The 16,763-nt window shown below is 46.6% G+C and overlaps 1 protein-coding gene across 1 annotated transcript in view; it reads left to right on the plus strand.

Annotated features, from left to right (window-relative positions):
* The first annotated feature begins 5,736 nt into the window (after window positions 1-5,736).
* Window positions 5,737-16,763, plus strand: part of dctd (dCMP deaminase) — a 56,180-nt gene continuing 45,153 nt past the window's right edge. The window contains exons 1-3 of the mRNA XM_078215102.1: window positions 5,737-5,862; window positions 12,412-12,520; window positions 13,706-13,841. Coding sequence (XP_078071228.1) covers window positions 5,777-5,862; window positions 12,412-12,520; window positions 13,706-13,841 — 331 coding nt within the window. The 5' untranslated portion in view covers window positions 5,737-5,776. The remainder of the gene's footprint in view (window positions 5,863-12,411; window positions 12,521-13,705; window positions 13,842-16,763) is intronic.

Genomic DNA, 16,763 nt, shown 5'->3' on the forward strand with positions numbered 1-16,763 from the left:
AGTGCGTTCCAGGCACCCACCACTCTCTATGTGAAAAACTTCCTCTACACATCTCCCTTAAACTTCCCCCTCTCACCTTGAATCTGTATCCCCTTATAATTGACACTTCCATCCTGGGAAAAAGCCTCTGACTATCAACCCTGTCTATGCCCCTCATAATTTTGTAGGCCTCTATCAGATTTCCCCTCAGCCTTTGTCTTTCCAGTCAAAACAATCCTATTTTCTTCAACCTCTCCTCATAACCAACACCCTCGAGACCAAGCAACATCCTGGTTAACCTTCTTTGCATTCTCTCCATAGCTTCCACATCCTTCTGGTAGCGTGGCGACCAGAACAGCATGCAATATTCCAAATGCGGCCTAACTAAGGTTTTCTATAGCTGCAACATGATTTCCCGACTGCTGTACTGAATGCCCTGGCTGATGAAGGCAAGCATGCCATATGCTTTCTTAATCACATTGGCCACCTGTGTTGCCACTTTTAGGGAACATGATCTGCGCGCCCAGATCCCTGTATATGTTAATGTTCCTAAGGGTTCTGCCATTGACAGTTTAATTCACACCCTCCCAAAATGCATCACCTCACACTTATCAGGAGTAAATTCCATCTGCCATTCTCTGCCCAACTTACCAGTTGATCAATATCAGTCTGTAGCCTAACCCCTCACTATCAACAACACCACCAATTTTCGTGTCATCTGCAAACTTACCAGTTATACTTTCTACATTCACATCCAAGTTGTTAATGTTTATAACAAACAGCAAGGTTCTCAGCATCGATCCTTGTGGTACACCGCTGGTCACAGGCTTCCAATCATGAAAGTAATCCTCCTCCATCACAATTTGCCTCCTATTAACAAGCCAATTTTGCATCCTATTTGCCAACTTGCCTTGGATCTCATGGGCTCTTTGGACCAACCTTCCACGTGGGACCTTGTTGAAGGCCTTACTGAAGTCCATGTAAACCACATCAACTGCACTATCCTCATGTATTTATGATGTATTTAGTTACCTTTTCAAAAAACTCAATTAAATTAGTTAGATAGGATCTCCCAACAACAAATCCATGCTGACTATTCCTGATCAATCCCTGTCTTTCCAAATGTTAATTAATTCTGTCCCTCAGAATTTTTTCCAATAATTTCCCTACCACTGACGTTAGACTAATTGCCCTGTAATTACCTGGCTTGTCCCTGCTGCCCTTCTTGAATAAAGGGCATTAGCTACCCTCCAGTCATCTGGAACTTCACCTGTGGCCAGCAAGGTTTTAAGTATCTCTGTCAGGGCCCCTGTAAACTCCTCCCTTACCTCCGATTGCAGCATGGGATACATCTCAATGACTCTGGGGATTTATGCACCTTTATACCTGCTAAAACATCTAATACTTCCTCCTTATTGATCTTAACATGCTCCAGAACTTCACTGTCCCATTTGAAATCTCCAGCGACAATGTATTTCTCCTCAGTGAATATAGGTGAAAAATATTCATTTAAGACCTTGCCCATGTTCTCTGGCTCCACACACAGATTATTTTAAAGGAGGCACAGGAACAGAGAGACCTGGGGATATATGCAGGTTGAAAAGAATGTTAAAAAAAGCATGGAATCTGTGGCTTTAAAAGCAATGAAGTTACACTACAACACTATAAAACACTGGGGAGGTCTCAGATGGAGCATTGTGTTCACTTCTGGGCACCATACCTTGGGAAGGATGTCAAGCCCTTTGAGGCGGTGCAGCAGAGATTTGCTCGAATGGTACAAGGAATGAGGGACATCACATCTGTAGCAGAATGGAGAAACTTACATTCTAAGCAGTGTGCTGTGACCTGTGGTGAGGTGCCTGAAAATGTGCGGAAGCAGCCACAAAATAACTTTCAAAAGAGGTAAGTACTTGAAGGGGAAACAGTTAGCAGAGGTGTTAGGAAATAGACAGGGAATGGAACTAATTGGATCACTCCACCAAAGAATCATTGCTGACCTGAGGGGCCAAATGGTCCCCTTCCGTGCTGTATCGTTCTATGACTCTATGTTTGGTGACGACCAGATTTTTAAGACTCCTAGATTATGGAATAAGTAAATATCTCCAGCAGGGTGTTATTTTTCCTGGACAGTTTTGAATAGAAAATTCCTTTTTGTAGATTGGGAAAACAATGGCCAGGATTCTCCCAAAACATTTCCAAGTGTCAAATTTGCGTAAAAACTGGAGCAAATCCCGTTGGTTTTTTCAGCAGGACTTTCAAAATGAATCTCCCACACTCTGTGCACTGCAGAGTGCCCTAGCGTGAATCTCGTGAAAAATCAGTGGGCGTGGCCTATTCCCACTGGAGAGGCCGGCAGCATAATGCTGAGCGAGCCACTGCGCATAGGCCGATCTGTCAGCACCGAGATTGGCGCGTGCGCAATAGCCCACACTGCCGGCCTCCTGATTGTTAGCCAGCTCGATTGCTAGCCAGCCCCGCAACCTCCGCATCGCTGGCACACCACATCCCGATCGCTGCCCCCAGACGTGTCCAGACCAGCCCCGACCCCCCACCCCTTCCAGGCCCATGAGCCGCTCCTCCCCTAAAACTCAACCCCCTCCCTCCAGAAATCTAGCAGCTGGAGCCTTGCGGAGGTTGTGGTGCCCACCGGGGAGCTCGTGAAACGGCCTCTGCTTGAATCTCCCTGCTTTAGCAGTGCAGTGGGCTGGGAGAATCCCCCCACTCCCCGCCATCATTTTACATGTGGAAAGCGATTGCATTATCTGGACCTTGAGTTTTTTATTTGAAGAACGGTCACAAGTTCAGCTTTGGACTGGGTGCAAGCCTGTATTCCCCAAAAAATCATCTGACCCAGCATGGTACTTGATGGGGAAGTGCTGTTTTGAACTGCAATCACCTTAACTAATGGGGAAAAATCTAGCAAAGGCTAGTGATTTACAGTGAATCACATGACAGAGACAAGTTTTAAGATTTGGACCTGTTGTTTTTGAAGCAGTGTGTTTTGGGGAATAAGGAGGAAGGCTGCCCTAACACCCTGCCTTACCTGAAATTGATGTGGAGTTGCCAGCATTGGAATGGGGGTGGGCACAGCAAGTAGTCTCACAACACCAGGTTAAAGTCCAACAGGTTTATTTGGTAGCACGAGCTTTGTTTGTTTGTGAACCAAACTCTTCACTCACCTGATGAAGGGGCAACGCTCCGAAAGCTCGTGCTACCAAATACACCTGTTGGACTTTAACCTGGTGTTGTGAGACTACTTACTGTGCTTACCTGAAATTCCATGTCTCGTTATCAATCTGCAGTCAGAGAGAATCCTCATCTGAATATAACCTGCTTGCACTTGGAACCCTGCAAAGCCGAGGTAAGAAGAATTGATCCAGCTCTACATTTTCCTCCAGACCGAAGCTGTATTGGTGAGAATATCCGGCCATCTACTGGTCATTACACGAGGGAGATCCAGGTCAGCAGCATCAAAACCCTGCAAAAACGTGCGAGTTAGGTTGATTGGCTATGCTAAATTGACCCTAGTGTCAGGGGATTAGCAGGGTAAACATGTGGCGTGACAGGGATAGGGCCTGGATGGGATTGAGGTTGGTGCAGACTCAATGAGCCGAATGGCCTCCTTCTGCAGTGTAGGGATTCTATGATTATCCTTTATTTTCTAAAGCCTATCCTCCAAAACCCAACTCTGCAGAGAACATAACTGTTTACCCTTTGTTTGTGTGTATCTGTGTTTGTGTTCGTGCTGGGGTACTTTTGACAAGGGATAGATAGTTATACTTCCGGAGTACCATTGTGTGTTAACCAGTTCTTGAAGTTTTGGTTTATAATAAATCAATAATTCTGATTTTATTGAAAGAAGCCTGGTTAATGTTTCTTTTATCCTGGGTCTAACAGCAGTGAAGGTAAATAATTGGTCATTTTGTTGAGTGAATTTAACTGCTAAACCAATAGTGTGACCTGTGGATGAGCGAAATTCAGGATTTGAATCTTGCAACAACGAATATTTGCGATTGCTCTGCCCACTGTTGCTCAGTTTCTGTATGGCAAATGCTGCTCTTCTGCCCAGTAACTCTATAAAGCTATCAAGCCTGTTGAATACTCCTCCCAAATCTGGAGAAGCAGCTCTAATGTTGCTGTCACATAGGAATTAGGAGCAGAAGTAGGCAAGTTCAGCCCTTCGAGCCTGCTCCGCCATGGCTGATCTCTCCCTGGTCTCAAATCCACCGCCACACCTGTTCCCCATCTCGCATTCCCAAAGATTTCATTTGACTCAACCCCCAACTCCATGTTTTGCCGTTTTCCACCCCCTCTCCATGCAGACTTTTCTTCTCTCCCTTTATTTTATCATGATGTGGACTTGCTGGCACTGGACTGGGGTAGGCACAGTAAGTAGTCTCACAACACCAGATTAAAGAGCAACAGGTTTATTTGGTAGCACAGGCTTTTTGAGCGTTGCCCCTTCATCAGGTAAGAGGTGACTCAGCTGAGGAAGGAGCAACGCTCTGAAAGCTCGTGCTACCAAATAAACCTGTTGGACTTTAACCTGGTGTTGTGAAACTACTTACTTTATTTTATCAACCATTCAGCTTGTTCCTACTAGATTCTGCTCTCCTGACTGTGCAGAATTTAAAATGCATCATACAGAATCCTGTTGGAAGATAACCTCTGGAATATAAAGACTGTGGAATTTGTTCCCACAGATGATAAATCCAGATGTGCCACAACAATCACATCTGCATCAGCAACACAGGGAGCAACTTGAAGGGGCGGGGCTAAGGCCTGACCCCGCCCCTGTACAAGCGGCTAAGTAAGAAGTTTAACAACACCAGGTTAAAGTCCAACAGGTTTATTTGGTAGCAAAAGCCACACAAGCTTTCGAGGCTCTGAGCCCCTTCTTCAGGAGCCACTCTGGCCCCGCCCACTGAGCGAGCAGCTCAGACCCCGCCCACTGAGCGAACTACTCCGACCCCGCCCACTGAGCGAGCAGCTCAGACCCCGCCCACTGAGTGGGAATCTCCTACCCGGCCCACTGAGCGAACTACTCCGACCCCGTCCACTGAGCGGGAATCTCGGACCCCGCCCACTGAGCGAGTACCTCCGACCCCGCCCACTGAGCGAGTACCTCCGACCCCGCCCACTGAGCGAGTATCTCCGACCCCGCCCACTGAGCGGGAATCTCGGACCCCGCCCACTGAGCGAGCAGCTCCGACCCCGCCCACTGAGCGAACAGATCTGACCCCGCCCACTGAGCGGCAATATCGGACCCCGCCCACTGAGCGAGTATCTCCGACCCCGCCCACTGAGCGGGAATCTCCGACCCCGCCCACTGAGTGGGAATCTCCGACCCCGCCCACTGAGCGAGCAGCTCCGACCCCGCCCACTGAGCGGGAATCGCGGATCCCGCCCACTGAGCGAGCAGCTCCGACCCCGCCCACTGAGCGACCAGGTCCGACCCCGCCCACTGAGCGAGCAGCCTTGACCCCGCCCACTGAGCGGGAATCTCCGACCCCGCCCCCTGAGCGAGCAGTTCTAGCCCCGCCCTCTGTGCGAGCGCGGCCCCGCCGTTGAGCGATCCGCTCCGCCCCCTCTGCAGATCGAACGGCTCTGGCCCCGCCTCCGAGCGGTCTGCCCGCCCCTCAGCGTTGGGCCCCGCCCCTCACCCCTCAGTCCTGGGCCCCGCCCCCCACCCCTCAGCCCTGTGCCCCGCCCCCTCCGCGCTGGGCCCCGCCCCCCCCTCCGCGCTGGGCCCCGCCCCCCCTCCGCGCTGGGCCCCGCCCCTCCTGAGGGAACCGCCATGATGCTTGGTTCAAATGGTGGAGAGGAGGAAATTCCCAGTGAAATCCACATGGAGAAAGATTTCAAACCGTCCACAAATCACAGGTAAATTACTGTACATATATTAACATGCTGACTTTTACTGTAACTACAATGCATTTCAGTTAATGTAAGGAAGTAAACAGAAGCAGAACATTCTGGAGACGTTCAAGCAGGTCTGACTATCTGTGGAGAGACTGGAGTCCGCAGGATCATCCTGACTCCAAATGATGGCTCCATTGTCTCCCTACAGATGCTGCCAGTCCTCATAGAATCCCTACAGTGCAGAAGGAGGCCATTCGGCCCATTGAGTCTGCACCGAGCACAATCCCACCCAGGCCCTATTCCTGTAACGCCACATATTACCCCACTACTAATCCCCCTGACACTAAGGGGCAATTTAGCATGGCCAATCTACCTAACCCGCACATCTTTGGACTGTGGGAGGAGACCGGAGCATCCGGAGGAGACACGCGGAGAATGTGCAGACTCCGCACAGTCACCCAAGCCGGGAATCGAACCTGGGTCCTGCTGAGACTTTCCAGCATTTTCTGTTGTTTCAGATTCCAGCATCTAGTATTTTGCTTTTAACATCTAAAAGGAGACTTGGTGATTGTTTTGACAGGGAACTACAGGTAACATTACTTTAAAGTTTATTAGTGTCACTGGTAAGCTTACATTAACACTGCAATGAAGTTACTGTGAAAATCCCCTAGTCGCCGCACTACAGTGCGGGTACATTGAAGGAGAATTTAGCATGGCCAATGCACCTAACCAGCACATCTTTTGGACTGTGGGAGGAAACTGGAGCACCCGGAGGAAACCCATGCAGACACGGGGAGAACGTGCAGACTCTGCACAGACAGTGACCCAAGCCGGGAATCAAACCTGGGTCCCTGGTGCTGTGAGGCAGCAGTGCTAACCACTCTGTCACTGTGCAACTGTAATAAACTACAAATCATGCTTGAAAGGGAGGTAAACTACAGTAAATTTTCTTCGGTAGTCCCAAAGGCTTGACGATGACTTCCTCTCTATTCAATGGGTTCTGAGATGGCTGATAATGTGTGATCTGCTGACTGTGCCTTGTTGTGCTCGGAGCCTCTGGTGCGTTAACTCCACTTGTGTGTGCTCTCCTAGTGATGTCTCTCAATGTATTTAGTTCCTTCCTCAATAAACCTTATCTATTTTAGAATCATAGAATCATATCATAGAATCCCTACAGTGCAGAAGGAGGCCATTCAGCCCATCGAGCCTGCACCAACCACAATCTCACCCAGGTCCTATCCCTGTAACCCCATGTATAGAATCATAGAAACCCTACAGTGCAGAAAGTGGCCATTCGGCCCATCGAGTCTGCACCAACCACAATCCCACCCAGGCCCTAACCCCTTATCCCTACATATTTACCCACTAATCCCTCTAACCTACGCATTTCAGGACACTGAGGGCAATTTTAGCATGGCCAATCAACCTAACCCACACATCTTTGGACTGTGGGAGGAAACCGGAGCACCCGGAGGAAACCCACGCAGACATGAGGAGAATGTGCAAACTCCACACAGACAATGACCCAAGCCGGGAATCGAACCCAGGTCCCTGGAGCTGTGAAGCAGCAGTGCTAACCACTGTGCTACCGTGCCGCCGATTTTGATCAATCACAAGCCAGGGACTCCCAACGAGTCAGTGGGGATTTTTGGTTTCTTCAGCTACTTTGTGGAATTCAATGCCAGTAAAACCATTCTTGGCTGGGGACGACAGCATCAACAGAATTCCTCTCTTCTATTTTTGAAACTCCACCCTAATATGTGCTTGGTTTGTTTTTGCCATGTCTGGAGACTGAATATTGCAAGGATTAGGAAATTCTCCCTAAAATTCAGTGGTTGGTATTCTCCAACTGTTCACGCCGGCGGGAGCTTTTGATCCCACCAACTGTGCACCCCTGCTGCAGTTTCCTGGCGGCATGCGTGCGGTCATTGGGACATCCCATTGACAACGGTGGGAAGAGAACATCCTGCTGCCAGCGACTGGCACACTGCCTCACACTGTGGGGCGTCTGGAGAATCCCACCCTCCCCAGTATAAATGGGATAATTTTGACTGACGATTGTTATTGACTTGAAGGGAATGACAGTATACACATTCATTTAAAGCAGGTTTTGCTGGATCTACTCAAGCAGGTGAATCAGCGTTTGAAAGAAGATTGGTTAATTTAATTAATTCAAAAGCTTCCTTGTTAAGATTCTTCAGGTCGGCACGGTGGCACAGTGTTTAGCACTGCTGCCTCACAGCACCAGGGACCTGGGTTCGATTCCCAGCTTGGGTCACTGTCTGTGTGGAGTTTGCACGTTCCCCCCGTGTCTGCGTAGGTTTCCTCTGGGGGCTCCAGTTCCCTCCCACAGTCCAAAGATGTGCGGGTTAGGTGCATTGGCCATGATAAATTGCCCTTTAGTGTCTCTGAATGCGTAGGTTAGAAGAATTAGTGGGATAAATATGTGGGGCTACGGGGATAGGGTCCAGGTGTGATTGTTGGTGGTGCAGACTTGATGGGCTGAAAATCCTCCTCCTGCTCTGCACGGTTTCTATGATTTCTATGAACCTGCAGTATTTAAGTTCCTTTACCTTTCTACATGATGATGAGTTTGCTCCGTAATTCCAACTTTCTTTTGGCTCTATTTCCGTTTCCTTCCAGACTTGGGTCTGACCTCCTGACTTTTTGGAAGCTAAATGCAGAATCTTTTCAGTGGCACGCCATTCCTGGCGGCGGAACTGGAAGTGTTCCCCACATCCACTCTCTTTCTTTTTGCTGAGCCCCACATATAACAAATTAAAATTTAAAATGCTTGTGGTGTGCACAGGAAGACAGATGCAATCACATGGCAAGGGGTGCATTTCAGTGATGAGACCTATACAGCAGGTACAGGGCAAGCTGTACAAAAGCCTCCAGGCCAACATCACAGTCACAACTTCCCTGCCCAGCTCCATTGCTGTGAACGTGAGACTTGAGAGCATAAAGGAGAGCATGGGAGTTTTTCCAAATTAAATTTCACTTGTAAATATTTCACATCATATTGGCCTCACTTTATTCATGGGTGCATCATCGCTATTGATTAAAACTAGCTTGGTCAGAGAGTTAACTGTACTGGCACACCTCATGGTTGGCATGGATTGATGGTCACAGGGGAGTTAAGGACATGTCCTTTCTTGTGGAAGAAACATCGATGTGTTTTATGTGTTTACTGAATGTTAAAATTTGTGTTCCTTGTTGTATTTGTCACTTCGTGGGACATGGCTGAGCCTGCAGGCTCAGCTGGTCCTACCTTCTATGCATTAGACAGGGCATTGATTGAGATCATTCTCAGCAAGGAATAATTGAAATGTTGTTGGTGAACTCGAAGCCCTGTAAACATTCTGTCATGATGTGGAGATGCCGGCGTTGGACTGGGGTAAACACAGTAAGAAGTTTAACAACACCAGGTTAAAGTCCAACAGGTTTATTTGGTAGCAAAAGCCACACAAGCTTTCGGAGCTCCAAGCCCCTTCTTCAGGTGAGTGGGAATTCTGTTCACAAACAGAGCATATAAAGACACAAACTCAATTTACATGAATAATGGTTGGAATGCGAATACTGCGAATTGTCTGGAGACAATACACATCTTTTTAGCCTGTCTTGATGCTCTCTCCACTCACATTGTTTTGTTTCTTAAAGACTTGATTAGTTGTAAGTATTGTGTGGCTTTTGCTACCAAATAAACCTGTTGGACTTTAACCTGGTGTTGTTAAACTTCTTACAACATTCTGTCAGCCAACACCCTGAGATGGAACCACATTGATGGGATTCACCTTTTCCTTTGGGCTCCTCAATTTCTTGGCTGACTGTTCCCAGCACACCCAGGGTGCCAGGCTCTTTCCACTTCATTCTCCATGCCCCCACCGCACCCTCTGCCCTCCCTTGGAACCCTCTTCCACTCCTCCAATCTCCTGACTCCATTCTACACATTCCCTCATCATTGATCCACTGTTGTTAGTCCAGAGTCTCCATGCAATCTGACGTTCTCCTGCTCCGTTCCCTTGTGCCACAGAGTTCATCAGGGAAGACTGCTGACCTCGGACACAACAGCACAAAGCCAAGTGGTGCACGGCACCGTTAAACAAGTGTGGTGATAAAAAACAGCACAAGGCTCGTAGCCTCAAATGCACCCCAGACTTTGCGCTTTGACAAAGGGCCGTCTGGACTCGAAACATCAGTTCTTTTCTCTCCTTACAGATGCTGCCAGACCAGCTGAGATTTTCCAGCATTTTCTCTTTTGGCACCCCAGACTTAATCTCTGCATCTCAACCTGCTGTCGGGAAATCAAAATCTCTCAACCTGCCAAATTGTTTACAATTTACATAGATGATTTGGAGTTGGGGACCCCAAGGGTAGTGTGTCAAAGTTCGCAGATGACACGAAGATGAGTGGTAGAGCAAAGTGTGCAGAGGACACTGAAAGTCTGCAGAGGGAAATAGATAGTTTAAGTGAGTAGGAAAGGATTTGACAGATGGAGCACAATGTTGGTAAATATGAGGTCGTCCATTTTGGTAGAAATAACAACAGCAAAATGGACTATTATTTAAACAGTAAAAAGTTGCGGTATGCTGCTGTGCAGAGGGACCTGGGTGTCCTTGTGATGGAGTTTAAAAACAGCGAGGTTATGTTGCAGCTGTATAAGGTGCTGGTGAAGCCACACCTGGAGTACTGTGTACAATTTTGGTCTCCTTACTTGAGAAAGGATGTATTGGCACTGGAGGGGGTGCAGAGGAGATTCACTAGGTTGATTCCGGAGTTGAGAGGGTTGGCTTATGAGGAGAGACTGAGTAGACTGGGACTATACTCATTGGAATTTAGAAGAATGAGGAGGGATCTTATAGAAACATATAAAATTATGAAGGGACTAGATTAGATAGAAGCAGGGTGGTCATTTCCACTGGCGGATGAAACTAGAAATAGGGGACTGGAAACTAGAAATAGCCTGAAAAAATAAGGGGAAGCAGATTTAGGACTGAGTTGAGGAGGAACTTCTTCGCCCAAAGGGTTGTGAATCTGTGGAATTTCCTGCCCAGTTGAAGCTACCTCGTTGAATATTTTTAAAGCAAAGATAGATTTTTGAACAATAAAGGAATTAATGGTTATGGTGAGTGGGCAGGTAAGTGGAGCTGAGTCCACAAAAAGATCAGCCATGATCTTATTGAATGGCGGAGCAGTTTGAAGGGCCAGATGGCTTACTTCTAATTCAGTTACCTCTGTTTCAGATTTCTAGCATCTGCAGCCTTTTGCTTTTATTTTAGTGTTTGATTCACTGCCACTTTTTTTTCCAGAATTGCCTTCCCTGAAGATGATCTGCTCTTTTCTCTGACAGGATTTTCAATTTTCTCTTTCACCATGTTTGCCTTCATTGCCTATCCTTTGCCTCCTGCTGTTTGATAAGGTGTTTATACCTTTGTCAAATCTCTCCGAGCTCCCTGACCTTCTATTTTACTCCACCTGCTCCACCCTCTCTTCAACAGTATAAGATCCATCACATTTCTCCCTCTCTACAGCTCTGAAGAAGTCATATGGACTTGAAATATTAACCCTGTTTCTTCTCTCCACAGATGCTGCCAGACCTGCTGAGTTTTATCAGCTTTTTTTGTTTTAATTTCAGCTACCACACCCACAAACTGCATTCCTGCTCTTGAGGGCTCCATAAGATCCTCCCCCATTCAAACTCATTGCAGTAACCAAAAGAGAAAATGCTGGACAATCTCGGCAGGTCTGGCAGCATCTGTAAGGAAAGGAGCTGATGTTTCGAGTCCAGGTGACCCTTTGTCAAAGCTTTTACAGAGGATGGAGAACGTTAGGGACTCCAGCTTTGACAAAGGGTCATCTGGACTCGAAACGTCAGCTCTTTTCTCTCTTTACAGATGCTGCCAGATCTGCTGAGATTTTCCAGCATTTTCTCTTTTGGTTTCAGATTCCAGCATCCGCAGTAATTTGCTTTTCTTTTAGACTCATTGCAGTGTCCTCCTCTAGCATATTCTCTCGATCCCAAAGCCTATTGTACTCGTTTCCAATGTATTACCTTGCTCTCACATCCCATTTGTGTTTTTTCTTCATCCCCTCCTTGTTTCTTCTACAAAGTATAAATTATTGAAACTGTTGAAGAATCATTGATCTTTAAATCAATCAGCTCATTGTGTACCAACACAATAACACACGAATAATATGTGAGTAATCTAACAAAACTGCAGCATCTGCTAACAGCTGAATTGAACAGTCCCTAACTGAAATTTTAGATTATTTTTCTCTGCGGGTGTTCTGTGAAGTTCCAGCATTTGTAGTTTTTTTTTCCTCAGTGTTTTATCTCTGAATTGAGTGACTAACGGTTGGATTTTCACAGCTTTTACAGAGGATGGAGAACGTTAGGGGCTGATTTTCAATTGCTTGTCACTGCTCACCAGTATAGAAGCAATCCCATGTGAGGTTCCCTGTGATTTATGCATGTTTGTCACAATAGCTCTTGTATTGAATAATGCAAAATCAAATTAGAACAGTGGCTCAACCAGTGCATGAGTGATGAAATTGTATTTAATTTCACAGGGGTGATGCAGGACCATGCAAAAAACGGGAGGGGTACATTGAGTGGTCGGACTATTTCATGGCAGTTGCTTTTCTATCAGCTCAGAGGAGCAAGGATCCAAACTCCCAGGTAAAAGTCAATGAAAATGAGGACCTTCAGCTCACAAATGGTGCTCAACTCGCACACAATGTGGGATTCAGTTGCTTGCTCATTTCACTGTCTTTGGGCAAGCTGTGAGCAATGACTATTTATTTTTGATAATGACTTTTGTTGGAGATTGTTGCCTGGGCATTTCCTCTCTTGTCTCTCTCTCTCTCTCTCTCTCTCACTCTCGTTCTCATCTCTCCAGTTTATCACCACTGTTATGCTCAGAGCTCCTCTGAACTTGCTTTTTGAGTTCCTTGAACGTGCTGTTCTTTGTGCTTTTTCCATCTCTTTGCATCTCGGTTAAGCAGTCAAAAACCAGTTTGATCCACACCAGTATATTGATAAAGTATTTGAGTTCAAATCACCAGTTTCAATTTAAAAGCCTGGCCTTGACACCTGAAATTCAAAAAGTACAGCACAGGAACAGGCCCTTCAGCCCTCCAAACCTGTGCTGATCATGATGCCCTAACAAAACTAAAAAAAACCTCTGCCCTTATTCAGACCGTATCCCTTTATTCTCTCCCTATTCAAGTACCCATCCAGATGCATCTTAAATGTTGCGAATGTTCCTGTTCCCAGCGCATTCCAGGCACCCACCACTCTCTGCGTGATAAACTTCCCCCGCACATTTCCCTTAAACTTTCCCCCTCTCACCTTGAACCTGTGTCCCCTTGTAATTGACGCTTCCACCCTGGGAAAAAGCCTCTGACTATCCACCCTGTCTATGCATCTCATAATTTTGTAGACATATATCAGGTCTCCCCTCAGCATCCGCCTTTTCACTAGCCACTGCAGCATATTCTGCAGAGTAGAATTGGCCAAGATGAGGTGACTTGATTTTTCAAAGCAAACTATGATCTGGAATGCACTGTCTGAATCTGGAACTTGGGTCTTTCATTAGCGAGCTTTATTGTTCCTGGGTAGATATGAAATGATGGCGTCAGATGGAACTGTTTTACACAAAATAAAATGTGTGCTATGGCTGCGCAAAGAGAACGAATGTTTCACTGAATGCTAATAACCATTCTGTTTACTATATCATTATAAATCTCATTGTTTAAATAGACTGGGTTATGAAACCTCTATGGTGCATATGAAATATGACGTCACATTATATCGACACAACTCTACCAATGTGATGGTGATCAATATTTGATCCAAATGCAGGTTGGCGCTTGCATCGTGAACCCGGAAAACAAGATAGTCGGCATAGGGTACAATGGGATGCCAAATGGATGCAGCGACGACATGTTACCGTGGACAAAAAATGCTACAAATAAACTGGACACAAAATACATGTATGGTAAGAATTGTGAAGACGAAAGAGATTATTTGGGACTGTTTCTTCATAGAATGGCTCCACAGAATGATTGAAAATAATAACAAGGGTCGAAGAAAGGTAGCCTTGTACTGGTGAAGAATTAAGGCTGATAAAATACAATGGGGTTTCATTAATCTCCATCTGATTCTGTTGTCCCAAAGCCAAATGGTGTTTAAGGGTCTAGGGCAGTGGTGGGCAAGCTGCGGCACTGGAGCCACATGTGGCTCATCTGTGTTCTGAGAGTGGCCCACAAGACATTTTGTTGACTATTGCCCATGTGCAGCGTTGCTGCATTCAGCTGATCTCTGTCTGGGCAGTTTTTTTCCTACTGGGATGACTGAAGTGATCCGTACACAGAGCAAGGGCAAGTGAAATGAGGTGCATGCTGATTACACACAAAATTGAATGAGAGAACCGTGTGCTCCCTCTGCATCCAAAGTGTAAATATTTCTTTATGTTTTAGCCATTTGAAGTTGATCGTTCTATTAATGTATAAATGATTAAGCATTTTCCATTACTCGTTATGAAATATTCGGCATGTGTTAAAGGTTTATAATCTTATTGATGGGGTCATAGGAACAGAAGTAGGCCATTCAGCCCATTGAGCCTACACCACCATTCATAAGAACATAAGAAATAGGAGCAGGAGTAGGCCATCGAGCCCCTCGAGCCTGCCCCGCCATTAAATAAGATCATGGCTGATCTGACGTGGATCAGTACCACTTACCCGCCTGATCCCCATAACCCTTAATTCCCTTACCGATCAGGAATCCATCCATCCGCGCTTTAAACATATTCAGCGAGGTAGCCTCCACCACCTCAGTGGGCAGAGAATTCCAGAGATTCACCACCGTCTGGGAGAAGAAGTTCCTCCTCAACTCTGTCTTAAACCGACCCCCCTTTATTTTGAGGCTGTGTCCTCTAGTTTTAACTTCCTTACTAAGTGGAAAGAATCTCTCCGCCTCCACCCTATCCAGCCCCCGCATTATCTTATAAGTCTCCATAAGATCCCCCCTCATCCTTCTAAACTCCAACGAGTACAAACCCAATCTCCTCAGCCTCTCCTCATAATCCAAACCCCTCATCTCCGGTATCAACCTGGTGAACCTTCTCTGCACTCCCTCCAATGCCAATATATCCTTCCTCATATAAGGGGACCAATATTGCACACAGTATTCCAGCTGCGGCCTCACCAATGCCCTGTACAGGTGCATCAAGACATCCCTGCTTTTATATTCTATCCCCCTCGCGATATAGGCCAACATCCCATTTGCCTTCTTGATCACCTGTTGTACCTGCAGACTGGGCTTTTGCGTCTCATGCGCAAGGACCCCCAGGTCCCTTTGCACGGTAGCATGTTTTAATTTGTTTCCATTGAGATAGTAATCCCATTTGTTATTATTTCCTCCAAAGTGTATAACCTCGCATTTATCAACGTTATACTCCATTTGCCATATCCTCGCCCACTCACTCAGCCTGTCCAAATCTCTCTGCAGATCTTCTCCGTCCTCCACACGATTCACTTTTCCACTTATCTTTGTGTCGTCTGCAAACTTCGTTACCCTACACTCCGTCCCCTCCTCCAGATCATCTATATAAATGGTAAATAGTTGCAGCCCGAGTACCGATCCCTGCGGCACGCCACTAGTTACTTTCCTCCAACCGGAAAAACACCCATTTATTCCGACTCTTTGCTTCCTGTCGGATAGCCAGTCCCCAATCCACTTTAACACACTACCCCCAACTCCGTGTGCCCTAATCTTCTTCAGCAGCCTTTTATGGGGCACCTTATCAAACGCCTTTTGGAAATCCAAAAACACCGCATCCACCGGTTCTCCTCCATCAACCGCCCTAGTCACTTCTTCATAAAAATCCAACATGTTCATCAAGCACGACTTTCCCCTCATGAATCCATGCTGCGTCTGATTGATCGAACCATTTCTATCCAGATGCCCTGCTATCTCCTCTTTAATAATGGATTCCAGCATTTTCCCTACTACAGACGTTAAGCTGACCGGCCTATAGTTACCCGCCTTTTGTCTCCTTCCTTTTTTAAACAGCGGCGTAACATTAGCCGTTTTCCAATCAACCGGCACTACCCCAGAATGCAATGAGTTTTGATAAATAATCACTAACGCATCCACTATTACCTCTGACATTTCTTTCAATACCCTGGGATGCATTCCATCCGGACCCGGGGACTTGTCCACCTTCAGTCCCATTAGTCTACCCAGCACTGCCTCTCTGGTAACATTAATTGTATTAAGTATTTCTCCTGCTGCCAACCCTCTATCGTTAATATATGTCATGGTACACATCGGTACAAATGACGTAGGTAGGAAGAGTGAGGAGGTCCTAAAGAGTGAGTACAAAGAGGTTGGAAGGAAGTTAAAAAGCAGGACCCCAAGGGTAGTAATCTCAGGATTGCTACCTGTACCACGTGCCAGTGAGGGTAGGAGTAGGATGCTTGGGCGGATAAACACGTGGCTGAGGAACTGGTGTAGGGGGCAGGGTTTCCGATCCTTGGATCATTGGGACCTCTTCTGGAGCAGGTGGGACCTGTACAAGAGTGACGGGTTACACCTAAACTACAAAGGGACCAATATACTTGCAGGGAGATTTGCTAGTGTTATTGGGGAGCGTTTAAACTAGATTTGCAGGGGGATGGGAACCAGAGTGCCAGAGCAGATAGTGGAGCAGGGGTAAAAAGACAGGTTAGTTTAAGCAAAATCACAAATGGAAGGGTTGAGTGTGGTGGAAATAACCTTTTGAGGTGTGTCTATTTCAATGCCAGGAGTATTGTGGGGAAGGCAGATGAGCTGAAGGCGTGGATAGACACATGGAAATATGACATTATAGCCATGAGTGAAACTTGGCTACAGGAGGGGCAGGACTGGCAGCTCA

The sequence above is a fragment of the Mustelus asterias genome, chromosome 6 (genome assembly GCF_964213995.1).
Source record: "Mustelus asterias chromosome 6, sMusAst1.hap1.1, whole genome shotgun sequence".
Classification (NCBI taxonomy): domain Eukaryota; kingdom Metazoa; phylum Chordata; class Chondrichthyes; order Carcharhiniformes; family Triakidae; genus Mustelus; species Mustelus asterias.